Source organism: Phocoena sinus, chromosome 5 (genome assembly GCF_008692025.1).
Source record: "Phocoena sinus isolate mPhoSin1 chromosome 5, mPhoSin1.pri, whole genome shotgun sequence".
Classification (NCBI taxonomy): Eukaryota; Metazoa; Chordata; class Mammalia; order Artiodactyla; family Phocoenidae; genus Phocoena; species Phocoena sinus.
The window spans coordinates 1,814,971-1,842,967 of NC_045767.1; the positions used below are offsets into that span (position 1 = coordinate 1,814,971).

The 27,997-nt window shown below is 50.0% G+C and overlaps 1 protein-coding gene across 3 annotated transcripts; it reads right to left on the reverse strand.

Moving 5' to 3' along the window:
- Window positions 1–748: 748 nt before the first annotated feature.
- Window positions 749–27,997, reverse strand: TNIP2 (TNFAIP3 interacting protein 2). Of its 3 annotated transcripts, none has more exons than XM_032633255.1 (6): window positions 27,608–27,997; window positions 5,994–6,278; window positions 4,084–4,173; window positions 3,045–3,311; window positions 2,839–2,943; window positions 749–1,503 (listed from the first exon to the last, which is right to left on the reverse strand). In XM_032633255.1, the coding sequence occupies exons 1-6, from the start codon at window positions 27,884–27,886 to the stop codon at window positions 1,240–1,242; spliced, it is 1,290 nt and encodes a 429-aa protein (XP_032489146.1). In that variant the 5' UTR covers window positions 27,887–27,997; the 3' UTR covers window positions 749–1,239. The 3 variants fall into 3 exon arrangements, with proteins under 3 accessions (XP_032489146.1, XP_032489145.1, XP_032489147.1); XM_032633254.1 differs by having other exon boundaries at window positions 2,824–2,943; XM_032633256.1 differs by lacking the exon at window positions 27,608–27,997 and adding an exon at window positions 7,630–7,854 and having other exon boundaries at window positions 2,824–2,943.

Consider the following 27,997-nt stretch of genomic DNA (forward strand, 5'->3'; position numbering starts at 1 on the left):
CCTCCAACTCCTCAGGACAGTGAGACGGAGGCTTCCTGTGACGTTCTAGCACCCACGCCGCACAGACTGATCCCTTCCGGTCGGGCTCCTGGAAAGTGGGGTGCGCGGGGATCCTACAGAGGAGTTGACGCCTGAACTACAACTGGAGGAGGACTGACTTAGCCAGCGGAGCGGGTGAGCAAGTGTTCCAGGAGGAGGGACAGCACATGCACCCAGTGCTGGCCCTTCACCGTGCCGGCAGCTCCTGCACGTTGGGAAGGAGAATGTGGGCTCAGGAGCCAGATGGCCTGGGTTTACATCCTAGCTTTGTCCCCTGCTACTGTGACCTTGGGCAAGTGACCTTACCCCCCTGTGCCTCATCTTCCACACCTGTGTTGAGGATGATCGATAGAAGTACTTACCTCCTGCGACTGTTCTGAGGGTTAACTTGAGTCACACAGCCCTGACCCCGCCAGGACTATGCACGCAGTCCTTGCCCTGCAAGCCTCTCTCTTGCCTTCGCCAGGCGCCTGGTTCCTCCCGCCTCACCCCCAGCCCTTCACATCCTGGCTGGAGCTGAAACAGGCCGACGGCAGAGTGCTGGGCAGGCTGGACTCCCGCTGACCACCCCCCTCGGGATGCCCTAACAAACAGGTGACAGACAAACAGTAAGAAAGTGTGTTTCTCCTCCCCGGCTGGTGTAACTCAGGCCCGGATGGAAATGCTGCCGGGTCCCTGCACCCCAGCCCCCAGCGCACACTCTCAGCAGTCCCTGTAGCAAGTGCATTTATTACAAAAATAAGTCATGGGACATAAACACGTTTACGTTCCGGATATGCAGCACCCACTCCTGCAGTGCAGCCTTATTTCAGCGCAGGCACAGTGCTCAGCCGTGCACGCCTCCTGGTGGGCGTGGGCGCACTTCCCACGGGCAGCCACCTCGTCCCAGTGACCTGCAGCGTCCCCAGCTGCGGCTGGGACAGGTCTGTCCTGCGGGCCCGGGAGAATCCCGTGCCACGTCTCGCACGGCCTCGGCCTGACTGACAGCTTCGGACGTCAAACTCCACACCAGAGGCGAGGCTGAGCCCTCCTGGGCACGAATGCTCCCAACCTCACCTCTCCCTCCAGCCCCACCGAAAGTGCCCCCTGACCCAAGGGGGACCAAGGGGAAGGCTCAGAAGCACCCCCCAGCCTGTTCTGGGGGCCCTGCGTCTCGCTGCTGCGTGCTGGGAGCACCCCCGGGCCGCCGGCCAGCAGGGCTCACTGGCAGCAGTCGGCCACGTGCCGAAAGAGCTCCTCCCCCTGTTCGTCGCTGAAGTACTGCAGGCAGTGAGGGCACTGAAGGTCCCCCTGGCCTCTCTGGGTCGCTCCGGGGCTCCCGCCCTCTGCAGGGAGTTCTGGCCGCTGGGATCCCGTCCCAGGTCTCCAGCCACCAGGTGCCACAAGCTCCGAAGCGTCAGTCTCTAAGTACCCGGGAGTTTTGCCCGCAGTGTGAATCCGGCAAGAGCCTGGCTCTCGAGGATCCTGGAAAAAAGGCAAAGGGTCAGCTTACGAGGCTGGCCTCAGGCTCCAGCAACTAGAGATACACCTGCTGCACAGCGGGACGTGCACCTTCGCTCTGCCTGGTGCTGGGGCCCAAATGAGGACGTGCCCCATGAACAGCCTCCTGCCTGTGCTCACAGAGGAACAGGCCCAAGCTGGGGGTGGGGGGGGTGGCACTCCCCCCAACCCCGACCACCGCCGCGGCCCCAACAGACTCACCCCACACGCCGCCGTGCAGAGAGGGAGCCTGGCAAACTGCGTCCCTCCTGGGTGGGCGGGGGGGGGGGGGGGGGTCTCTGGAGGCAGCAGGGGTGTCCGTGGCACGGCTGCCATGCTCGCCCCCGACATCAGCCCCGAAGCGCTGTGACCCCCAGTGCTCATCACGCCTCGTGTGGGAGCCGCAGCCCACGCGGCGGGACCCTGGCTCCTGGCCCAAAGCTTCACCACCACCCGCCCCGGGGTGTCGCCCAGGGGCCGAGCAGTGCTCCCAAATGCTCCCAAAGCTCGACGGCCACAGGCCGCAGCTGAAAGGGGCTCAGAGGCCACTCGGTGCACAGGCCCCGGGCCTCAGCAGGCCGGGCCACCCTTCTGTCCACCAGTGGGATCCACAGCCACGCAGGATGGGGCACTGAGGATGGCTCCCACCAAACACGAAGGGTGGTCCGGGGTAAGCTCGGCACCCCCGCCCCACCAGGGCGCTAGTCCCTCAGGAGGATGTGTATCAGGTGCGCTGGGCGGAACCAGGGAGGAGCAGGGAAGAGGCATGTGGGCGCCCGGGTCCTGCAGTGAGAAACCGTCAGTTCCCACCCAGGCCCGGCCTCCCAAGAAGCACCCCCTGTGGCAGGGCGGCACGGAGCCCAGAGTGAGCTGCGGGGCCCGCCCGCCTGCACGGCCAATCTCCGTGCACGGGGGCTGTGAGCTGGGGGGCGCCAGCAGACGCCTGGAGCCTCAGGGGCTGTGTGTGTGTGACAGGGCGACCAGGGTCCCTGCCGCACAGCGAGGAGGGGACACACGTGCACAAAGCTCCCAGTAGGGAGCCCGAGGCCCAGGGCGCGCCCTCTGGGTGCAGGACAGGCCCGACAGTCACCCCTGAGGTCACACGCCACCACGCCAACGTCCTCTACAGACACACACGGTACGACAGGGAGGTTTTCTGCCACCAGGCCCCAGGCACCGGGCACCGTGGCTCTGCCCGGAGCACAGAATCAGGGTCTCGGCAGACGCAGAAAGGGCTTGAAACTGATGAAAGAAACACGAAGAAAACGCCCAGCCTGGACTGGAGGAGATGGGCCTCCGTTCTACCTGTTTGCAGGGTACCTGGCGCTGCAGCAAGGCCACCCGTTCCTCCAACTCCTGGATCCTACTCTGAGCCCGCTCCCGGTCAACCCTCTCCGACGTGAAGTCGTCCTTGTACGCGAGGATCTGTGAGGAGACAGACACTCAACCGTCAGACGGCAGCGCCGTTTCTGCTCAGAGAAAGGCCCCCAGCGCCCCCCAGCACCCGGCCCCGGGGTGGGGGGCACCTGCTGCTCCAACATCTGCACCCGCTCCAGCGCGGCATCCCGGGCCCTCCTCGCGGCCTCCAGCTCCCGCCTCGCTTCTGCACAGTCGTTGATTTTCTCCTCCAACTGTGTGTTGAGCCGGGAGATCTCCTTTCTCATCAGCTCGGGCGGGGAGGGCCTCTCAGGCTCGAGGGGGGCCTGCAGCCCTCTCAGCTGTGCGTGGAGTCCCCTCACGTACTCGTCCCTGCTGGCGTCGTAGCGCTGCCACTTGGCATTGAGGTCTTCCACCTAAGGAGGCCGGAACGCTCACGGTGGCAGCGGCTGAGAACCTGCTCTCAAGCCAACCTGAACTGTGAAGCTATTCACTAGCAACAAGGAGCAGAGTGAGTCTCCCCTTAAATGAAAGTTGCCTCAGGGGACCTCCCTGGTGGCACAGTGGTTAAGGATCCGCCTGCCAACGCAGGGGACACGGGTTCGAGCCCTGGTCCGGGAAGATCCCACGTGCCGCGGAGCAACTAAGCCCATGAGCCACAACTACTGAGCCTGTGAGCCACAACTACTGAAGCCCACGCGCCTAGAGCCCATGCTCCGCAACGAGAAGCCACAGCAATGAGAAGCCCGCGCACGGCAACGAAGACCCAACACAGCCAAAACTAAATACATTAATTAATTAATTTAAAAAAAATAAAAGGAATGAAGGCCAAAAAAAAAAAAGTCTGTTTGCTCTGTGCAGAGTGGACACTAGGACGTGGCAACAATGGCCACAAACAACCACCGTAGACAGAAGCAGACTTGCTACAATTTCCCACCGTAAAAGCTGTACTTGATAGTAATTCTTGTACCTCATTTATCCACATGTGAATTAACTTGGGGGCCGGAGAATGACAAGCGTGTTCTACACGTCCTTTTAGGCAAATATGTCGGGCCTATAGGGACTGCGCGTATCAGCCGAAGTGGCCTGAGGGCGGGGGCAACCCCTGGGCACAGCCGAGGAGAGGACCCTCATCTGCGGGGCCGTGAGGGGAAGGTTCTTCCTGAGGGACATCTAACAGACACTCACGTGAGTCACCTTCTGCTTCAACAGTCGATTCTCCTCCCGTAACTTCTCAACAACCGCGTGGACAGAGCCGTCCCCATCTGCACGCGCTGGCTGCATAAGAAAGGAACGGAGAGCAGACACCGTGTCACCGAACATGACTGTCGTGTGCAGCAAGAGGGTAGGAAGCCACACCTGGAGACGGAGGGTGCAGATGGTCACTGCAGCCCGCACTGCGGCAGGTGGGACGGGCCCCTTCCCGAAGGTGCGGGAGGGGTGGTCCTTGCCCCGCCCTCGCTCAATCTTCTCATGCCTGAGACTTTCCATCCTCACGGGAGGGAGTCGGGAGGGCAGGAAGCTTAATCTCACTGTCCACCAGAGAACCTTCCAGCCCAGGGCCACAGGGCCGCCAGGAGCAGGCCCGGCCAGGGACCCAGCTCCCTCCCTCTGGGCCCACCACACTGTCGTGTCACGTCACGCAAGCAGGGTTGACCTCAGTGATTCTGTACACGGCAGTCCACCCGTGCCTCACTCGGGGTCTCGGGACTCATGCCTGGAAACCCACGTGCCAAACCAGCCCTAATGGCAGTGGGCAGAGCTAGCCAAAAAGTCCATCTGAATCCTAGGAATTCAGTGCATTTAACAGTACGTACGGTGGGCTGTATGCTGGTGCCGGTACTTTTGAGAATTCCCCTCGAGTGACAAAGGAACTACATGTCCTAACCCAGCGGGCACCGGGAAACCCCGGTGACTCAGCCGAGGCCAAGGCTGAGAAGTGATGCGGATGTAGAGCCTGTTAAGAGCTCTGGCCCCACCCCTGCCCAGGCCAAACACAACGTGCGGCTGTGTTCAAATCCCCAGAGGGAAATGACACAGTGACTCAAAATCAGATGAGAACACAGCCTGCCCCCAGAGAGCACTGTGGTATCTGAAATGTGCCTGTGTGCTTTCTGAGGTTCCCTTTTCGTGGAATCCACCCGCGGAGACGGGCAGTTCTCAGACCGGTTCTCAGACCAAGGTTCTCCCCAGCGGGCTTCCCAGTGGAGCTGCTGCTAAGGGGCTGGAGGGCCTGTCCCCGCCTCCCCCCGCGTTTCTGAGTCAGCCTGGTTGCAGCCTCTGAGGATCAGAGAACTGCCTGGAAAAGAGTAATCTGGGCTGGGCGGGGCGGGGCAGGGTGTGCACTGCGTGGAATCAGACAGGCAGGGAAGGCGGCCTCGCCCGTGCTCCCAACACCCCCAGCCAGGAGCCCCCTGACCTCCCAGGTAGGGAATTCCTGATGCTGAAACCACACTGTCCCCTCCCCGACCAGACCACACACACAGCCACAGCCCAGCTCCACGCAGTCCTGTAGGCCGCCTGCCCCTGACCCCTGCCCCCTGCCCCCTGCCCGGCTCCCTCCCTGCTGGCCCCACCCTGCCTTCGGCCTGGCCAGGGGTCACAGCGCCAGATACACAGAAGGGCTCTGTGTCCTCCCTTCACTGCAGGAGGGCCCCGGCGAGGCCAGCCCTGCTGAGACACGTGGAGCCCTCCCCCCCACCGGCCCGCCCGGCCGATTCCTCACCACCTGCGGCCTTTGGAGGCGCTGCCCCTCGCCCGCCTGCACATGTACCAGCACTTGCTCAGGACACCCCTCCCGCCCCTGCTCTGCCTGCTTCGTCCTCGGCGAAGGCTGATGAGACCACAGTGCCATCTCCCCACGAGGGCCAGGGTCACCTGCAGGTCTGGGGGTGGCAGCTGGTGACGCAGGCCACCTGCTTCCCTGTCACGTTCTGCACCTCCCACCGTGCTAGAAGAAATCCCCGGATGGGCGGGCTTTGCTGCAACCCTCACCATGGAGAGCAGGGGGGGCCCTGGGCGCCCCCCGACCTCCATGACGGCTGAGGGATCCTGCTGCACCTCGGTCCGCACCGTGGCGTGCTGACACCACAGCCTACCTCGGGGCTCCTCTCCCCCACGTCCCCCTTTGCGCGCTGGCGTGCATCCAGACACTGGGCCAGATGCTGGCACATGTGGGCGGTGGCGGCCAGAGTCCTGCGCAGCTGATGCGTCTCCTCGGCCAGGGAGCGGCACAGGACGTCGCTGGCGGCCGGAGCCCTCCCCGTCGGGGCCGCGCCTCTCCTCCGCAGGGCCACTTCCTTCTGCTCCCGCTCCGGCTGGCTCATCAGCTGCTGCGTCTCCCTCTCTTTTTCTTCTAGTTGCTCGGAAAGTCTCTCGATTTCCTAAGGGGCAGATTTAAAAGCACAGTTGATTTGACTCTAAGAAGCAATATCAGGAACAAACATTCCTAGAGCAGAAGAAAGTCCGGCACGGACACCCATCAGTAGGTGATAAACGCGCTCAGTTGGAGGTTGGCTTCTGAACGAATAATTAACTTTGGAGTTTTCAGCCCATAAAGTTCTAACTGAAACTTCATCTAAAATTCTATTTTCATGAGCAAATTCATAATGTTAGATTTTACGTCATCAAATTACTAAGTGCGGCAATTCCAAATACTTCTTGATGGGAAGGGTAGAAACTCCACTGCAGTGGGTAGCCCCCCAAAAGATATGCCCACGCCCTAACCCCAGATACTTGGGAATGTGACTTTACTTAGAAATAGGGTCTGTGAAGATGCACTGAGCTAAAATGAAGTCATACTGGATTAGAATAGACCCTAATCCAGTGACTGGTGTCCTCATAAGAAGAAGGAAACATGGACACAGATACAGAAGACGGCCACATGTCGACAGAGGCAGAGACTGGAGTGATGTGTCCGCAAGCCAAAGAAAACCAGGGATGCCGACAGCCACCGGAAGCCGAAAGACAAAAGGAAGGCCCCTCCCCCAGAGCCTCGGAGGGAGCACATCTCTGCCAGCGACACCCTGATTTGGGGCTTCTGGCCTCTAGAACACTGAAAGATGAAGCATCTGTTGTTGTAAACCACCCAGTTTATGGTACTTTGTTACAGCAGTTCTAGGAAACTAAGATACCCAACCCCAATCAATTTTTTTTAAAAAGTCCTTAAAATTACAATTTACTTTAAACCCAGCCTCAGTTTTGTGCTTTCCCATTTTCAAAGTAATCACCAGCATAAACAGCACATAAGGGAGGTGAAGCAGGATGAACCAGTCCATCCTACAAATGAAAAAACAGCTTCAGAAAAGTCAGGGTTGCGCCTGAGCTCCACGTGAGGAAGTGGCAGGAGAAGGATCTGGGTTCCACTCAGGGAGGCGCTCAAGCTCACCTCCTGCGTGCCCACGAGGAGGGATGCACCCCAGGAACCGAGAACCTTCTTAGCACAGTGGAATGGAATACAGGGCCAACATTACTAACGGAACCCTGAATTACTACTCTCTTACCTGCTTTAAAATGAAAACATGTGCATGGTTATAAAAAATTCAAACATACAGAAGGAAAGCAAATGAAAACTTCAATTCCTTTCTCCCAGCAGCTCCTCTGCCCCCAGCTTCACTCGCCAGAGGCAACTACTCACTATTTGGGCACGGACCTTTCCAGAGTGTTTATCTATAACACATGTACTTTTACACAAACGGATGCTACAACACGCTTTTCTCCTCCTCAGCAATATACCTTATTCCACAGCAGCACAGAACCTGCCTTGTTCTTTTCAACCACAGCCTGGAGCTTCACGACAGATTCCAGATTTACTGAACACACACCTCCAGCTGGCAGACATGTGGCTGCTTCCTTGTGCCCTTATGCAAATACAGCCACGGGATAAATGCCCAGAGGTCACATGGCTGGGTTAAGACTGGGGTTAAGAAATAATTGGTGGGGTGGACCTAGAGATTATCATACTAAATAAAGTCAGAAAGACAAATACCATATCATACCACTCTATATGTGGAATCTAAAATATGGCACAAATGAACTTATCTACGAAACAGAAACAGACCCACAGACGCAGAGAGCAGACTTGTGGTGGCCGAGGGGGAGGGGTGGAGTGGGAGTGTGGGATTAGCAGGTGCATATCAGTATATAGAGAATGGGTAAACAACCAGGTCCTACCGTAGAGCACAGGGAACTATAGTCAGTACCCTGTGACAAGCCGTAATGAAAGCGAATACACGAAAGAATGTGTATATGTATGTGTGTGTGTGTCACTGAATCACTTTGCTGTATGGTGGAAATTAATGCAACACCGTAAATTAACTCTACCTCAACAAAATAAATTAATAAAACAATAAGTGGTGGACCTCAGGAACACAGCCAGTCTCCGGGTCCCAGCCTGGCTCCCTGGGCCCGCGCGCATCCACGAGGCAAGGGCCGCTCCCCGCGCTCCTGCACCCAGACACCCCGTGCACCTGTGATAACCAATCCACGGATAAGCCCAGCATGTGACCGAATCACTCCAGCCAGGCGACCCAGAAAACATTCTGGAAACCTCTCCCTCTCTCAGGAAATTTTTTTTTTTTTTTTGGCCGCACTGCATGGCTTGCGGGATCTTAGTTCCCCGACCAGGGATCGAACCCAGGCACTTGGCAGTGAAAGCGCCGGGTCCTAACCACTGGACGCCCCCCAGGGAATTCCCTCAGGGAATGTTTAAGATTCCTCTCCTTCCCATTTTCCTTGGACTTCGCTCTAGAAATGAACAGAAAGAGAGGAAAGAAGAAAAACTGCAGTTAGAATGACCGGTTTGGCTCTCTTAGCAAAGGCCTAGAGGAAGAGGCTGTTCTAGATCTGCACTTCACAACAGGGACTCAAAACAGGAAAGAGCAGAGGCCTGGCAGATGGCGAGGCAGACCGTGAGGGCGGCGGGGGAGATGAGGAGGTCAGGCCCCGGCAAGTGGGAAATGTCCACCACCAAGTGCGGAAGAAGTAGCAGGACTGGTGATGACGGGTGTGGCACATCACTGGGAATGAGCCCGTCAACTGGGACTTCCACCCCAAGGCGTGTGGCGCTGGCACTCCATCACGCCTCCCTGCCCTCGACTCACAGATGTCACAATCTCAGGGGTACCAGTCAAGCCAGGTGAGACCCACTCTTGGAAGGCCATTACTTTCATTTTTCCACCTTTTGGCCCCGACGACCTCACCCCTGAACCAAAGGAGGAGAAGAGGCCTCTCTCTGCAAGCTGGCCGGTCGGCATCCATACCTCCTCCCAGCAGACGGCCCTTCAGCACCAGGCTGCACCTGCAGGACTGGGAAGGGGGCGCTGGGGGCCACCACGCGTGGCCTTCTGAGCCTGTCCACATAGCTGGGGCTGCCGGCTGGTGCAAAGTCACTTGGTCTGGGTGAAGCCACGTCCACATAGTGCGATGGGGCATTTACAGAGCTGAGAACCAACGACAGCCTTCTTAGCATAAAATACCATAAACAGGAAAAAGAACGCCAAACCCCAACAAAAGCTCAGGCTCTCACTGCTGATTGTTTTCTGGCCTTGGATTTATTTGTTCTCTTTAAAAACTGGCGGCTTCTGAAGGCAGTGCCAGCTGGTCAAGGCCCCTGTCCCACGTCCTTACCGTGGAAAACGCAGCAGGAGCCCCTCCCTCCAGTGTCACAGATGCCAGGCCCGCCGCGGCCCACCCGTCGCCTGGACTCGTCTTCCCCTGCCAGCATCACAGCTCTGGGGTGGCCTTGTCACTACTGGTGGGATAGACATGCCACACTCCCCAGAGCTGGACCTAGTCGCCCTCCACAGTGGCTCAGAAGTGTACCTGGAGTAGACACGGATGGTAAAGAGACACCTGCCCTGAGAGTGGACTTTCACTACATTTTAGAGTTATTCAAATCAAAAGCTGTGACTTCAGGGCTTCCCTGGTGGTGCAGTGATAGAGAGTCCGCCTGCCGATGCAGGGGACGCGGGTTTGTGCTCCGGTCTGGGAAGATCCCACATGCCGCGGAGCAGCTGGGCCCGTGAGCCATGGCCGCTGAGCCTGCGCATCCGGAGCCTGTGCTCCGCAACGGGAGAAGCCACAACAGTGAGAGGCCCGTGTACCGCAAAAAAAAAAAAAAAAAAGCTGTGATTTCAGCAGCACAACAGAGAAACGTCTCTATCCTTCTCTTTATCTGATACTGAAGTGTATTCAGAGTAAATACGTGTTATGCACATAAAAGAGGTATTAATATATATACAAATACGTACAATACAAACAGAAAGTCTGTAATACCAGTGAAGGCTGGTCTCCCACGGAATCATACATTTCACAGACTTCTAAGTCCCTACGATAACCGCACTGACGGCAGCAGCAGCAAATGCACCAACCATGCAGTCTCCACACATCCTACGAGACAGCTGCTATCACGTCTCCCATTCCACAGATGGGCAAACTGAGGCTCACGGGATCCAGGTGGCTGCTGGAGTGCCCAGGTAAGGAGGCAGTGGCACCCAAGCCTCGACACCTCCACCTACCACAGCTCCCTCACACCCTCTGAGGCTGGGGGACTTCAAGCAACACCTGATTTCCGAGCATCTTTCCTTGCTGGTCTAATGGAGACAGGAAGAGAAACAATGGGGCAGAAGGTCCCTGGGCTTTGGGGGCTCATGGAGCTTCCCAAGGACACACTCTCTCGTCGCCACACCCCAGCCCTGGGTCCAGCCCAGCCCCATGAGGATCCCCAGTAAATGTCTGAGAAGAAGACTGGGGGGAACAATGGCCAGGACCTGGGCCCTGTTCTCAACCTGTTTACAACACAGAGACTGAAAACCACACACACACAGCTGACTCTGGTGGTGAGATTAGTTGAATCAGAAGGACTCACAGGCCCTTATAGTCTGTCTTAAAAATCTTTCAAACACCAGTTTAGAAATGATCTGGCTCTCACGGAGACTTGCTGGGTGGCAACATATACCATACTTGGGGCTGGCTTTTTCCCTCACCGCTGAGAAACTGGAGAGCTAGAGAAACCAAGGTAAGACCACCGGGAGGCGGCGCCCTGCACTGTAGGGCAGCCCAGCCCCGAAAAGGGCTGCCTGATCTGCCCTCCCCACCGCAGTGAGAGAGGCCCCAGGACCCTGGAGCCCCCAGGTTTGGGGCACTCGCTGCTTGCTCTGAAATTGGAGAGACACGTAATGGCTCATCTGGCTAAGTGCCCTTGTCCAATCAGTAACAGTTCTTAGGACACAGAACATAGACCACTGTTGTCACAAAGCAAGGCCTGTCCTAGAATCCCGGCATTACACACACAGACGTGATGCACAGAAGTCAACAAATGGCCAAGGACCCCTGGGAGACCCTGTCACTGGGACCTAAACCCCATGGCTCCACTCTCAGGACACAAAAGTGTGAGGAATTCTATTAATAGTCTTGTGGCTCAACCTTAAAAATAAGAGGCGTAGGGCTTACCTGGTGGCTCAGTGATTGAGAGTCCGCCTGCCGATGCAGGGGACACGGGTTCGTGCCCCAGTCTGGGAGGATCCCACGTGCCGTGGAGCGGCTGGGCCCGTGAGCCATGGCCGCTGAGCCTGCGCATCCAGAGCCTGTGCGCCGCAACGCGAGAGGCCACAACAGTGAGAGGCCCGCGTACCGCAAAAAAAAAAAAAAAAAAAAAAAAGGCATAGCCTCTTGGACTTCATCCCTTTATTAGTCTGCTCGGGCTCTCGGGCTGCCATAACGAAGTCCACAACCTAGGTAACTTAAAACAACAGAAATGTATCCTCTCACAGGTTAGAGGTCCAAAATCCAGGTGTCAGCAGGCCATGGGCCTTCCGGGACTCTAGGGAAGAATGCTTCCTCGTCTCTTCCAGCTTCTGCTGGTTGCTGGTAACCCTGGGCTTGTAGATGCCTCACTCCGATCTCTGCCCCCAACTTCACATGGCTGTCTTATAAGGACACCAGTCACTGGATTAGGGTCCACCCCAGGCCAGTATGACTTCATTTAAATTTATTACCCCTGCAAAGACCCTACTTCCAAATAAGGTCATAATCACAGGTTCCAGGTGGAAAGGAATCTGGGGGAGACACTCTCCAGCCCAGCACAGTCCTCTCCTCTCTCCTTCCCGGGCAGCTCTCAGTGGCTGGCCATGTGCAGACTGCAGCCCAGCCCATGGTTACCTTGAAACCAGCAGCTGAAGGGGGAGTGAGATAACAGGGGCAAGCAGGGAATTTAAGAAAAGTCAATTCACTGGGCCTTCTCCACAAGTGCCGTGCACTGAAGGTGTAGCGGGGGAGGCACTGATGAGGACGCAGCACACCTCCTCCCCACTGGAAGAGTGCAGGGGGGAGCAGGCAAACAGGTAGGACAAAAACGAGCACGGCCTGGAGGGTTCTGGGAATATGGCAGAGGAGGGAGCACCGGGAATCTTCTCCTCACCTGAAAAACAGTGCACTGGCAGAAATCTGTCTAGTGTGACTGTTTTGGATCTCAAGTCCTAAAGACTTGCAACTTCCATATGAGCACTTGGACAGTAAATTGAGGTTAATTTCAGTCAATTTCAGCTCTTCCTACAGTAGCAGCTACCCATCGCACCCCTAGCCATGCCACTGGAGGCCATACACCTGTTTCTGGAACAGCCTGCACACAGCTTGCAGGAGCCAAGGTGGGCAAAAAAAGACCCTGTCCTCCAAATACTGGGTATCTGCTCTGACCTCTGCGTCCTGCTTCTGATCACAGAGGTGTGGCCAAACAGGCAGGCGGCCATTGTTGCACCTCCCCCATTGCTATAGGACCCTCCCACTCCAGCTGAAGTGCTACTGGATTTAAAGGGCCAGTGCCCTTTCCTTCCCCTTTTAATTTTTCTTTTTCTGCTTCAGGGAGCCAGACATTAAAGATTATGATATTCAAAAGCAACTACATAAAAGGGGAAAACTTGAAAGTGACCACACAGTCCCAGTTACAGTCTGAGAAAACCTTCATTTATGCCTCAGGCTGATCCTTGGTACAGAGACAATCTACAACAACCAAAGAAAAAAACAGCAAATCCTAGGCAAGGAGAGTAATCTGATTTCCAGAGATACCACATTACTAGATCCAAACGTCCAGTTTTATTTATTTATTTTAGATGGTGGGGGTAGGAGTTTATTAATTAATTTATTTTTGCTGTGTTGGGTCTTCGTTTCTGTGCAAGGGCTTTCTCTAGTTGTGGCAAGCGGGGGCCACTCTTCATCGCGGTGTGCGGGCCTCTCACTATCGCGGCCGAGTTGTTGCGGAGCACAGGCTCCAGACGCGCAGGCTCAGTAGTTGTGGCTCTTGGGCCTTGTTGCTCCGCGGCATGTGGGATCCTCCCAGACCAGGGCTCGAACCCATGTCCCCTGCATTGGCAGGCAGGTTCTCAACCACTGCGCCACCAGGGAAGCACCCAAATGTCCAGTTTTAAACAAACAACAACAAAAAAAGCACAAGGCACTCAAAGACACAGGAAAATACGGCCCATTCAAAGGAAAAAAATCAACAGAACCTGTCCCTGAAAAAGACCTGATGGTAGATCTTCTAGACAACGACTCTAAAACAACCATGTTAAAGATGCTCAGAAAACTAAAAGAAGATATGGAGAAAGTCAAGAAAGCAATGTAGGAATAAAACGGAAATACAAATAAAGAAATAGAAAATGTAAAAAGAAACCCAAAAAATTGTGGAGCTAAAAAGTACATTAACTGAAATTTTAAAATTCACTGGAGGTACTCAAAGGCAGATTTGATCAGTAGAAGAATCAGCAAACTTGAAAACAGGACAATGAAAATTATCAAGATTCAAGGAAAGTAAACAGAGCCTAAGGGTCCTGTGGGACACCATTAAGCAGACCAACATACACATTGTGGGAGTCCCAGAAGGAGAAGCGAGAGAGAGAGGGGTAGAAAGAATACTTGAAGAAATAATGGCTGGGGCTTCCCTGCTGGCGCAGTGGTTAAGAATCCATCTGCCAAGGCAGGGGACACGGGTTCAAGCCCTGGTCCGGGAAGATCCCACATGCCACAGAGCAACTAAGCCTATGTGCCACAACTACTGAGCCTGCACTCTAGAGCCTGTGAGCCACAACTACTGAGCCCATGCACTTAGAGCCTGTGCTCCACAACAAGAAGCCACAGCAATGAGAAGCCTGTGCACTGCAATGAAGACACAACACAGAAATAAATACATATAAATAAATAAAAAATAATGGTTGAAAACTTCCCAAATGTGATGAAAGACATGAATCTAAACATCCAAGAAGCTCAATAAACTCTACGATGAAGTCAAAAAGACGAAGACACATTATAATCAAACTTTAGAAAGCAAAAGATAAAAAGAGGAATCTTGAAAGAAAAGAGAAGCAACATGTCACATAGAAGAGATCCTTAATACGGTTAGCAGATTTCTCATCAGACACTTTGGAAGCCAGAGGCAGTGGGCCTATATATTCAAGTGCTAAAAGATAAAAAACAGCTGGGGACTTCCCTAGTGGTCCAGTGGTTAAGAATCTGCCTTCCAATGCAGGGGACGCAGGTTCGATACCTGGTCAGGGGACTAAGATCCCACATGCTGTGGGGCAACTAAGCCCACTCACAGCAACTACTGAGCCCATGTACTCTAGAGCCCATGTGCCACAACTGGAGAGCCCACGTGCCACAACTACTGAGCCCACGCACTCTGGAGCCCGTGCACCACAACTAGGGATAAGCCCACGTGCTGCAACTAGAGAAACCCGCACGTCGCAACTAGAGAAACCTGCACGTCACAACTAGAGAAGCCCATACACTGCAACAAAAGATCCTGCATGCTGCAACAAAGATCCCACATGTTCCAACTAAGACCTGATGCAGCCAAATAAAATAAATAAATAAATACTTTAAAAAAGAAAAAATACTGTGAACCAAGAATCCTATATCCAGGGCTTCACTGGTGGCGCAATGGTTGATAATCTGCCTGCCAATGCTGGGGATACGGGTTCGAGCCCTGGTCTGGGAAGATCCCACATGCCACAGAGCAACTGGGCCCGTGAGCCACAACTACTGAGCCTGCATGTCTGGAGCCTGTGCTCCGCAACAAGAGAGGCCGCGACAGTGAGAGGCCCGCGCATCACGATGAAGAGTGGCCTCTGCTTGCCACAACTAGAGAAAGCCATCGCACAGAAACAAAGACCCAACACAGCCAAAAAGAAAGAAAGAAAGAAAGAATCCTATATCCAGCAAAACTGTCTTTCAAAAGCAAGGGAGAAATTAAGACATTCCCACATAAACCAAAGCTGAGGGAGTTTGTTACCACTAGACGTACCCTGCAAAAAATGCTCAAGGGAGTCCTGTAGAGTGAAATGAAATGACACTAACTCAAAGCACAGTAACTCAAGGCTATATGAAGAAATAAAGATGTCAATAAAGGTAAAGACTTGGACAATTATAAAAGCTAGTATTTTTGTAACAACAGTTTATAACTTTTCCTTTTTGTTTTCCACATGATTTAAGAGACTAATATAAATATATATATATATATTTTTTAATTTTTAGTCTACAAGTTAGTATTACTGTAATTTTAATTTGTAACTCCACACATTATTTCCTACATAATTTAGGAGACTAATGCATTTAAAAGATTAACTTATGTTTGAGGGCACACAATGTATGAAGATTTAATTCTGTGACATCAACAACCAAAAGAGGTGGGGTTTAGCTATAAGGGAGCAGGGGTTTTGTATGTTATTGAAGTTAAGCTGGTATAAATTCAAATTAGAGTGTTACAACTTTTGGATGTTAAACGTAATTCGCATGGTAAACACAAAGAAAATAGTTACAGAATATATCCACAAAAAAATGAGAAAGGAATTTAAATATTTCACAATTTAAAAAATCAAACCTAAGACATAATGGGGCTTCCCTGGTGGCGCAGTGGTTGAGAGTCCGATGCAGGGGACACGGGTTCGTGCCCCAGTCTGGGAAGATCCCACATGCCGCGGAGCAGCTGGGCCCGTGAGCCATGGCTGCTGGGCCTGCACTCCAGAGCCTGTGCTCCGCAACGGGAGAGGCCACAACAGTGAGAGGCCCGCATACCAGAAAAAAAAAAAAAAGAGTAATGCAGAAAATGAGAAACAAAAAAGCTATAAGGTGTACAGAAAACAAATAGCAAAATAACAAGTATTTCATCCATATCAGTAATTACTTTAAATGTAAGTGGATTAAAATCTCCAATTAAAAGACAGAGATTGGCAGTATGGATAAAAGCATATGATCCAACTACATGCTATATACAAGAGACTCACTTTAGATCCAAAGACATATATAGATTGAAAGTAAAGGATGGGGACTTCCCTGGTGGCGCAGTGGTTAAGAATCCTCCTGCCAATGCAGGGGACGTGGGTTTGATCCCTGGTCCAGGAAGATCCCACATGCCGCGGAGCAACTAAGCCCATGCGCCACGAATATTGAGCCTGAGCTCTGAAGCCTGCAAGCTACAACTACTGAAGCCCATGCACCTAGAGCCCATGCTCCACAACGAGAAGCCACCACAATGAGAAGGCCATGCACTGCAACAAAGAGTAGCCCCTGCTCACCACAACTAGAGAAAAGCCCACGTGCAGCAATGAAGACCCAACACAGCCAAAAATAAAATTTAAAAAATTTTAAAAATAAAAAAGAAAGTAGAAGGATGGAAAAATATTTACATTCCATGCAATTAGTAAATAAAAGTGAACAGGAGTAGCTATACTAATGTCAGACAAAATAGACTTTTTTTCAAAAAAGGCTACAAGAGACAAAAAAGGATGTTATACATTAATAAAAGTTTTAATACAGCAAGAAAATATAACCATTATATACACTGATGTACCTAATAACAGACAGGCAAAATATATGAAGCAAAAACTGACAGAACTGAAGGGAGAAATAGACAATCCAACAATAACAGCTGGAGACCTCAAAACCCTACTCTCAATGATAGAACAACCAAACAGAATATACGTAAGGAAATAGAGAACTTAACACAATAAATCAATTAGATCTAACAGACATCTACAGAACACTCTACCCAACAACATACACATTCTTCTCAAATGCACATGGGACATTTTCCAGGACAGACCATATGTTAGGTTACATATTAAGTCTCAACAGATTTTAAAAGACTGACATCGTACAAAGTATCTCCTCCTCAACCACAACAGAATGAAGTCAGAAATCAACAAAAGAAGTAAAATGAAGATTCACAAAACTGTGGAAATTAGAAAACACACTCTTAAACCAATGGATCAAAGAAGAAATCACCAGGAAATTAGAAAATACTTAAAGGCAAATACTTGAAGTGAAAACACAGCATACCAAAACTTGCAGGATCCAGTGAAAGCAGTGTTAAGGGGGAAATCTAAAGATATAAAACGTACGGGCTTCCCTGGTGGTGCAGTGGTTGAGAGTCCACCTGCTGATGTGGGGGACGCGAGTTCGTGTCCCAGTCCGGGAGGATCCCACATGCCGCGGAGCGGCTGGGCTTGTGAGCCATGGCCACTGGGCCTGCGCGTCCAGAGCCTGTGCTCCACGGCGGGAGAGGCCACAGCAGTGAGAGGCCCACGTACCGCAAATAAATAAATAAATAAATAAATAAATAAAATTTAAAAATATGTATATGTATATATAAAACTTACATTTAAAAACAAGAAAAATCTCCAATCAACAACCTAACTTTACAACTTAAGGAACTAGAAAAAGAAGAAAAAACTAAACTCAAAGCTAGCAAAAGGGAGGAAGAATAAAGATTTGAGCAGAGACAAATGAAATAGAGAACAGAAAAACTATTAGAGAAATCGATGAAACCAAAAGTTGGTTCGTCAAAAAGATCAGCAAAATGGATAAACCTTTAGCTAGACAGACTACAAAAAGAAATACAGAAGATTCAAATTACTAAAATCAGAAATGCAAGTAGAGGGAATTCCCTGGCAGTCCAGCAGTTAGGACTCCACGCTTTCACTGCCCAGGGCCCGGGTTCAATTCCTGGTCAGGGAACTAAGATCCCACAAGCCACGTGGCATGGCCCAAAAAAAAAAAAAAAGAAAAAGAAATGCAAGTAGAGACATTACTGACAATTCTACAAAAATAAAAATGATTATAAAATGCGTACTATGAACAACTGTACACCAGCAAACTGGATAACCTGGATGAAAGAAATTCATAGAAACGTAACACCTACCAAGCCCAGCTCACAGAGAAACATAAAAACTGAAAAGACCTCTAACTAGTAAGGAAATTGAATCAGTAATTAAAAATCTCCCAACAACAACAAGTCCCGGAACTGATGGCTTCACCGGTGAATTCTATCAAACATTTAAAGAAGAATTAATACCAATTCTTCCTAAGCTGTTCCAAAAAAAATGAAGAGGAAGGAACACTTCCTAACTCATTCTATGAGGCCAGCATTACCCTGATACCAAAGCCAGACAAAGACACTACAACAAAACTACAGACCAATATCCCTTATGAATGTTGATGCAAAAATTCTCAATGAAATACTAGCGGGCAAATTCAATGGCATATTAAACAGATTATACACCATGAACAAGTGGGATTTTTTTTCACAGACTGCAAGGGTGGTTAAACATACAAAACATGATCAAGGGATGTTAACTAGACTTATTGTGGTAGTCATTTCACAATATATACAAATATTGAATCATTGTGCTGTACACTTAAAACTAATATAATGTTATATGTCAATTATAGCTAAAGGAAAAAAACAGCAGTTGACACTATGATACCGGTGTTCTGATTTGGAGACTTAAGTTGGCTTAGTTCCGTACTTATACTATGTTCAGTATCTCCCCACTACACATCCCTCCAGCACTTTTACAACCTGCTTCAAGCAGTGATCATGTATGTCCATGTATGATCCCACAATCTGAGGGCAAGAATTGGATATTGATCATCTTTGCATTCCCCTAGCCTAGTGGTTAACAGAATGTACAATTAACAACTTCATAAGGGAGTAGAGGCCATCATAATTTGCCCCCAATCTAATTCTACAGCCACTTCCTGTGTTATTCTCTACGCCCTCTTCACTCTAATTACACTGAATTAACACTGCTATAGATTAACACTGCTACTGGTGCAACCCTGGTAATGTACACATAGTTGTGAAATGAATGTACTATACTTATTGGGAGAAATGGAAAAATATCACCCATGACGCCTGCTTATACATATTCCCCGTACATACAGAGCACGCCCAATAAATGCAAGCTCAGTAAATAAACGCCTGAATGGCTATGGTAGGTGACGTTCACATCTTCTGAGTCCCCATTATGTGCATGAGATTATTATATATATACATATATACCTGTTAAATCATGTGTTCCTCACAATATCCCATACATCTGTTCTATGTCGTATTTTCCACAAAGGCAATGGATTATTTCTCCAATGTCTATTTTCTCAACTAAGATGTAAGCTTCATAAAGACAGGAATCTGCCTTTCTCAATCCTTTCTGCATTTCCAGGGCCTACCAAAACATGTGGCATACAACAGGCATTCAACAAATAACTGTTGGCTGAATGAATGAATGAATAGCCCTATGAGCTATGTATTATTACTTCAGTTTTACTGATGACAAAACTAGAATACTAAATGACTTGCCCAAATTAACATGGCTAAGAAAGTGGCAGAACCAGATTTAAGTGCACAGCTTTTCAACATTCAGTGTAATATTTGCTTTTCACTGGTGCCTAATAAAGAGCCAGTTTTGTTGCCCAAAGTAGTTCTACAAATCCCTGTGAACTTCTCGCAAGAAAATTTTAGCAAGCTTCATCATGGTTTCTTCTTAAAGACAGTGAAAAGGTAATACTAAACACGTGACTACGGTTATCCTTGGCTTTTTAAAAGAATAAGAGGTGCAGCACATTTATCTTCTGGGCAGCTGTATAGAAGGTTCAGAGACCAATTTTAGCAAAGTGACTAGGAAATTCTTGAGCATCAGTTTCATTATGTATGATAGGCCTTGCATTATTTCCATCTGTACTCTGGTTCTACTTTCTGTATGTTGCAAACTGATCGTGTTCTTGACATTCCTAACTTTATCATTAGAGTCTCACTTATAATATCTGAAGACAATTAGATAATTGTTGATAAATATCTAGTAAACAATAACGATATGAGAATGAGGCCTTCTGAGGGACATGAAGCACAATTATGTGTTTGATGTTTGTTTTCTATGACTCAGCATCAATCCCTTGGAATGAAATGAAAATGATATTATTAAACTTTTCTAATCAGAAAATTTTTCACCAGATTTGTTCCACATAGATTTAGGTAATATACTACTCTGCTGTGGTTAAGTTCACAAACATATTTCATCAAAAAAAAAAAGGAAGGGAGGGAGGAAGGGAGGGATTGTTCAGTGTAATACACTACATTAACAGAATGACGGGGGAAAAACACATGATCGTATCAATTGATGCAGAAAGGCATTTGACAAAATTCAGCACTTTTTCATAATAAAAACACACAACAAACTAGGAACAGAAGTAAACTACCTCCACATAACAAAAGCCATAAGAAAAACCCATAGCAAATATCATACCCCGTGGTAAAAGACTGAAAGCTTTTCCTCTAAGATCAAGAACAAGACAAGGAGGACTTCCACTGGAGGGGGCATGGGTTCAATCCCTGGTCAGGGAACTAAGATCCTGCATGGTGCAGCTGGGGGAAAAAAAAGAACAAGAAAAGGATATTGGCTTTCATCACTTCTATTCAACATAGCCCTGGAAGTTCTAGCCAGAGCAATTAGGCAAGAAAAAGAAATAAAACACATCCAAATAAGAAAGGAAGTAAAGCGGTATCTGTTTTCAGATGATATGCTCTTACATGGAGAAAACTCTTAAGATTACACACACACACACATACACACAAACCTGCTGGAGAGAATAAATGAATTCAGCAATTGAGCAGAATACAAATCAACACATGAAAAACAGTTGCATTTCTATACAGTAACAATGAAGAATCTGCAAAAGAAATCACAAAAACAATTCTACTTACAATAGCATCAAAAAGAATAAAATACTTAGGAATTAATTTAATCAAGGAGGTGACTCGTACAATGAAAACTATGAAATACTACTAAAAGAAATTAAAGAAAACATAAATAAATAGAAACATATCCCATGTTCACAGATTGGAAAACTTAATATTGTTAAGATGTCAATATTATTCAAAGTGATCTACAAAGTCAATGCAATCCCTATCAAAATCCCAGGGAATTCTCTGGTGGTCCAGTGGTTAGGACTTGGCGTTTTCACTGCCGTGGCCCAGGTTCAATTCCTGGTTGGGGAACTAAGATCCCACAAGCTGTGCAGTGCAGCCAAAAAACAAAAACAAAACAAAAGCTCAATTTTTTTGCAGAAATAGAAGAACTCATCCTAAAATTCCTATGGAATCTCAAGGGACCCCAAATAGCCAAAACAATCTTAGAAGGAAAAAAAACAAAAAAAAGAACAAAGCTGAAAGACTCACATTTCCTAATTTCAAAACTTCTACAAAGCCACAGTAATCAGAACACTGTGGCACTGACATAAAGACAAACATACAGACCAGAGAGACAGAATAGAGAGCCCAGAAATAAACCCTTGCATAGATAGTCAAATGGTTTTGACAAGGGTACCAAGACGATTCAGTGGGGAAAGGACAGTCTTTTTTAAAAATGGTGCTGGGAAAACTGGATATCCACATGCAAAAGAATGAAGTTGGACCCTTATCTAAACCATACATGAAAATTACCTCAAAATGGATCCAAGACTTAAATGTAAGACCTAAAACTACAAAACTCCTAGAAGAAACACAGGGCAAAAGCTTCATAACACAGGATTTGGCAGTGATTTCTTGGATATGGCACCCAAGGCACGGGTAACAAAAGAAAAAACAGACAAATTGGAAAGTTTTTAATGAAAATTTTGCACATCGAAAGACAAGTAAAAAGGTAACCTACAGAATGAGAAAAAATATTTACAAATCATGTATCTGATAAGAATTAGTATCCAGAATGTAGAGTACTCATAAAATTCAACAACAAAATAACCCAATTCAAAAATGGGCAAAGGACTTGACATTTCTTCAGAGAAGATATACAAATGGCCGGTAAGCACATGAACTGATGCTCAACATCACTAATCATTATAGGGAATTGCAGATCAAAACTACAATCATTTTGTACTAAATTAGCATGCACCTATCAGGATGCCTTCTATCAAAAACACAGAAAATAACAATATTGGTGAGGACGTGGAGAAATTTGAACCCTTGTGCACTGTCGGTGGGAATGTAAAGTGGTACAGCCATTGTGGAAAAACAGAATGGAAGTCCCTCAAAAAATTAAAAATAGAATTATTATATAATCCAGCAATTCCACTTCTGGGTATACACCCAAAAGAATTGAAAGCAGGATCTCGAAGAGATATTTGCACACCTATGCTCATAGCAGCAGTGATATTCATAAGAGCTAAAACATGGAAGCAACCCAAGTGTCCATCAACAGATGAGCAGATAAGCAAAATGTGGTATATACCTATAATGGAGTATTATTCAGCCTTAAAAAGGAAGGAGATTCTGACACATGTTACAATATGGATGAACCTTGAGGACATCACGCTAAGTGAAATAAACCAGTCACAAAAAGACAAATACTGCATGATTCTACTTATAGGAGGTATCTACAGTAGTCAAAATCATAGAGACAGAGAGTAAAATGGTGGTTGCCAGTGGGGGGAGGGGAGGGGTCGGTAGGGGACAAAGTAGGGAGGTGGGGAATTATGTTTAATGGTATAGAGTTTCAGTTGTACAAGATCAAAAGAGGTACGATGATATATGGTAAAAACAAACACACAATAAATACACACACACACACACACGCAAAACCTAATATAATCTAAAGAGTGTGTGCTGTTCCACTTACAGAGAGCATGGCAGCATAGGGAAAGAAAAGCCACAAGTTGCTATATCAGGACCAAGCAGGGTCCATGAGGTTAGTCCCCAAGGCAGTGGTGAGATGGGGTTGAGCAGTTTCAGCCTGCACAACGAATCAGTGCCATCATTCCAGAAAATCTTAACTGGAAGAGCTTTGCAGAGTCATCCATTCAGGCCTCATGTTACAAATAAGGCAAGGTCTTGAGTCCCACTGTGGTGGCCAAAAAGACCAGAATTCTCAAGACTGATCTGGTCCCATCACACACTGGCTACACCTTGGCCACAGATGCACTGGTCACCTGGCAGTCCATCCACACCTGTGAGCCTCCGCATCCTCTTTGGGAGCCCTCAGTCCTCACCAATCCAGGGGCCCTGCTCCTAACCAGCTGGCTGACATGGCCACTGATGAGACCAACCGGTTGACCAATTCCTCTCATTGTTTTCACTCTGCACAGCTACTTCAGTGAATCCAGGGCCTCTGGGAGGTGATAAACATCTCCATTCTTCCCCAGGTTCTCTGACCAACCCCAGAAAGATGTAGGGGTAAGCAACAAATATTTAATTGCATAAGATATCAGATATTAAATTACTCCTGAAATAATTTAAAATCCTAAAGCAAAACTTACATTGAGGGACTTCCCTGGTGGTGCAGTGGTTAGGAATCTGCCTGCCAATGCAGGGGACACCGGTTCGAGTCCTAGTCCGGGAAGATCCCAAATGCCATGGAGCAACTAAGCCCATGTGCCACAACTACTGAGCCAGCGCTCTGGAGCCCATGAGCCACAACTACTGAAGACTGCACGCTCTAGAGCCCGCATGCCGCAACTACTAAACCCGCATGCTGCAACTACTGAGGTCCACACTCCTAGACCCCGTGCTCCGCAACAAGAGAGGCCACTGCAACGAGAAGCCCGCACACCGCAACGAAGAGTAGCCCCCGCTCGCCACAACCAGAAAAAGCCCGCGCGCAGCAACGAAGACCCAACGCAGACAGAAAAAAAAAAAAAACCTACGCTGAAAGGACCAGTAGTACTAGGATTACAGACCTGGCTCTGTCTGGGTTTTGGTTAGAGGCTCTGGGGCCACAGAATGCTGGGGGCACATGTCAACTGAGCACCAATGGCCACCAGACTGCAAGCAGAGTCCTGTTCTGGGTAGGATGTGCTCTGGTCCCCCATCTACACTCATCTATGGCTCCTGGTGTCCATGACACTAAGATCAGTGGTGCAGACCAGGTGACTTCCTCCTGCCCTGATGAGTAATAATCCATCTTGCCCAGGAAAAGGGAGAGAGCTGGAGCGAGGAAGACATCTGGTTTCTAAAGGCATTTAAAATGATGCAGATAAGAAAATATTGACATGATATTAAGTAAAACTGTATAGACAGCTTGAACTCAAACACGCCAAGTAGATACATACCCTATGGTTAAATGAAAGACAGGGAAGAGGCATGCCAAGAGATGATGCTCTGTGGTCATCTCTCTGCGGTGGGATTGTGGTGGTTATTCTATTCTTTATTCTTTCCTCTATATTTCAGATATTCAAAATTACTTTTATTAAAAGAAAAAAAGGCGTGCCTCTTTTTCACTCTAAAATCCGGCTGCAGGGTCAAGCCTGGAAGTGAAAATTGTCTTTTGCAGGCCTAATTCCTCTCCTGGGAAAACCCAGATAATAGCTATGCACCGAATGGGATAACAGACCAGAGTTCACCAAAATGTTTGGGGCACTTCCAAACTGTTGTAGAAAAATACTGTTACTCTCGCTCCTGATCTGGGTGTTTGATATTTCACACAGATAGACATAATATCACTGACAAGGATACAAAGGAGGAAAAGTAAGGATTTAAGTCTATTATCAGACACCCTGGCAGGCTCCCACTCCGTCACCACTCCCAGCAGAGCAGGAGTGTTACTACTGAAAGATACATTCACAGCTGGGGCTAAAGGAGATCCAGAAGATAACTATGGCTCATGGGGCCCTGAACCCAACACAACACAAACACACCCAAGAACCCAACTCAGACACACACACCAGGAGCCTATACGCATGTCCTACACACACACCCAGGCCCAATGTCTGCGCACACAATGCAGAACTCAACATGAACACACACGTACACAGAACCTTCCAGGTGCACACATGCCCCAAATACAAATAACATGCACACTCATCCCTAAGACCCAACACAGGCGCACACCCCTCAGAAAGGTACACACACCTTTCAGACCCAGCATGGACACACGCACACCCGAGAGCCCAATGCAGGCACTCACACTCTTCAAGACCCAGCACGGCAACAGACCCCTCAGAAGTGATCACACACACACATCCTTCAGAACCCAAAATGGGCACAAACTGAAGACCCAACACACGTGAACACACCCCTCAGAACCCAATTCAAGTGCTCACACACCTCATATACCACGCAGGTACACACGCCACAACCCAACACAGACACACAACCCTCAGGCACACATTCCCCTCCTACCCAACATGGGAGCAGACCCCTCTGAACTCACCTGGTACACAACCATCAGTTTTAACACCAGCACACACACAACCCTCAAAACCATCAGAGACAGACAACCTTCAGAACCCAACACACATACACACCTCTCAGAGTCCAAACAGGCACACATACCCTCAGAACTCAAGACAGGCGTGCACACACACACACACACACCACTCAGAACCCAACATGGAGGCACACACCCTTCAGAAACCAGCGGGGTACACGCTCCTCAGACTCATACGGGAACACACTGCTCAGAACCCAACACATGCAGAGACGCCCTTCAGAACAAACACAGACACACACTCCTCAACACCCAACACAGACACACCACTGAGAACCACTCAGACACATAACCCACAGACACAACATGAACACACACACCCGAGAACCAACAAGGGCTCCACTCCTCAGAACCAACATGGCACACCTTCCTCAACCGAACACGGATGCAAAAACTTGAGATCCAATATGTGCAACACACACTCAGACACGACATAGGCACACACTCATCAACCCAACACAGAGACACACACCCCTCAGATCCAACACAGGCGCACACACGCCTCAGAACCAATACGAACAAATAAATACCCTTTATACCACAAGTGGGCACACACCACTCAGAACCCAACTAGGAAACACAGTCCTCCATGCCAACAAGCACACATGTCCCTCAGACCCACCATGAACACACACCCATCAGAACCAACACAGACACACAACCCACAGACCCCAGTCAAACAAACACACCCCTCAGACTCCAACACACACAAACATACCTCAGAACCAACACAAACACATACCCCTTAGAATTAACATGGACACACACAACCCTCAAACACAACACAGGCACACAGCCCTCAGAACCAAAATGAGCACATAACCCTCAGAATCAACACATACACACACCCCTCAACACAACTGGGGAAACACACCCTTCAGAACCCACCATGGGCGCAGACACAGCCCCAGACTCTACACAGGGGCACACACACAACTCAGACCCAACAGGGATAAACACATCCGGAATCAACACACACACACACCACTCAGACCCAATACAGACACACACACCCTTGAGAAGCCAGACAGGCACAAACCTCTCAGAACGGAACACGGCAAGACACAGCCCTCAGACCTAACATGGGAGCAGATCACTCGGAAACCGACAGTGACACACACCCTCCAGCACCCAACTCAGAAACACACACTCCTCAGAACCAACGCAGAAATACACAGCCTTCAGAACCAAAACCGACAGGTACACCCCTGAGAACCGACAATGACAAAACAAGCCTCACACCCACACAGGCACACACAGCCCTCAGAACCCAACGTGAGCCCACACGACACTCAGAACCAACACGGACAGACACAACCCTCAGAAGCCAACGAGGGGGCAGACCCCTCCACATAACCCAGACACACACCCCTCAGAACCCACATGACACACAGCCCGTAACTAACACGAGTGCACAGACCCCTCAGAACCCAAGACAGGTGCAAAGCACACCCGAGAACCCAACACGGGCACACACGCTCCTCAGAACCTTCGTGGACACACGACCAGCAGACCCTACACAGGCACACATACCCCTCCGAAGCCAACACACAAATACACACCTCAGAAATAACAGAGACACACGCAACACTAAGAACCCAACATGGCCGCACCCGCCCCTCAGACCCAACGTTGGACCAAACACATCCCTCAGACCCAACATGGTAACACCGCACACACACGAACACGCGCACACGCCCCTCAGATTCGACTCGACACACCTCCCTTATAACCGGAAAGGACACAAAACCCTCGGACTGAACACTGGCTCACACACCTCTCAGAACCCGAGGCAGCAATACACCCCCCTTCAAACGCAACAAGGGTCAGACCCCTCAAAACCCAACAGGCACACACTCCTCACACCCAACACAAGCGCACAACCCCCTCAGAATTCAAACAGGCAGACAGCCCTCAGACCCAACGCGGGAGCAGACCCCTCGGAACACAACCCAGACACACACCCTCAGAACCCGACACGACACACTTACGCCTAACGCGGCGCGCACCCGCCCAGAACCCCCCAGACACAAACCGCTCAGACCCAACCAGACCACACAGCCCTCACGCCCGACGGGCGCACACACTCCGGGGACACGGCCGGCACGCGGCCCGCGCGCCGAGGAAGCGTGCCTCGCGCGGCCCCCGTGCGGCCTCTCCGCCGCCTGCGCCCTCTCCGCCCGCACCTGGCGCAGCGCGGCCTCCGCGGCGCCGCCGTCCCGCTGCCGCAGCTGCTCCCGGAAGCGCGCCACCTGCTCCAGCAGCGCGTCCACGAGCGACGGCGCCGTGTCCCCCTCGAGCGCGGCCAGACGGGCGCGGAGGCGCGCTATGAGGACGTCCCGGGCGGCCAGCTGGTCCTGCAGGCGCCTCAGCCTCTGCCCCGCCTCGTGGTACAGGCCGCAGAGCGCGGCAGCAGCGCGCGGGGCGCCCTCCCGCCCGCCGGACCCCGCGTTCCCAGACGACATGGCTGCGGGCCTGGCCGACAGGGCACTGACCACCGGCAACTTCCGCGCCGGGTCTGGGCGAGAGGCCCACCTTCCCGGAACTTTTCCCGGCGCGCCCCGCCCCCCGCGGAG

Excerpts from the sequence above, each read along its gene's own strand:
- TNIP2 (XM_032633254.1), bottom strand. The coding sequence starts at position 27,886 with ATGTCGTCTGGGAACGCGGGGTCCGGCGGGCGGGAGGGCGCCCCGCGC. Across the intron at positions 6,279-27,607 it reads CGGAGGCCGCGCTGCGCCAG|GAAATCGAGAGACTTTCCGA; the intron begins GTGCGGGCGGAG and ends TCTGCCCCTTAG. Across the intron at positions 2,944-3,044 it reads TGCAGATGTTGGAGCAGCAG|ATCCTCGCGTACAAGGACGA; the intron begins GTGCCCCCCACC and ends GTCTCCTCACAG.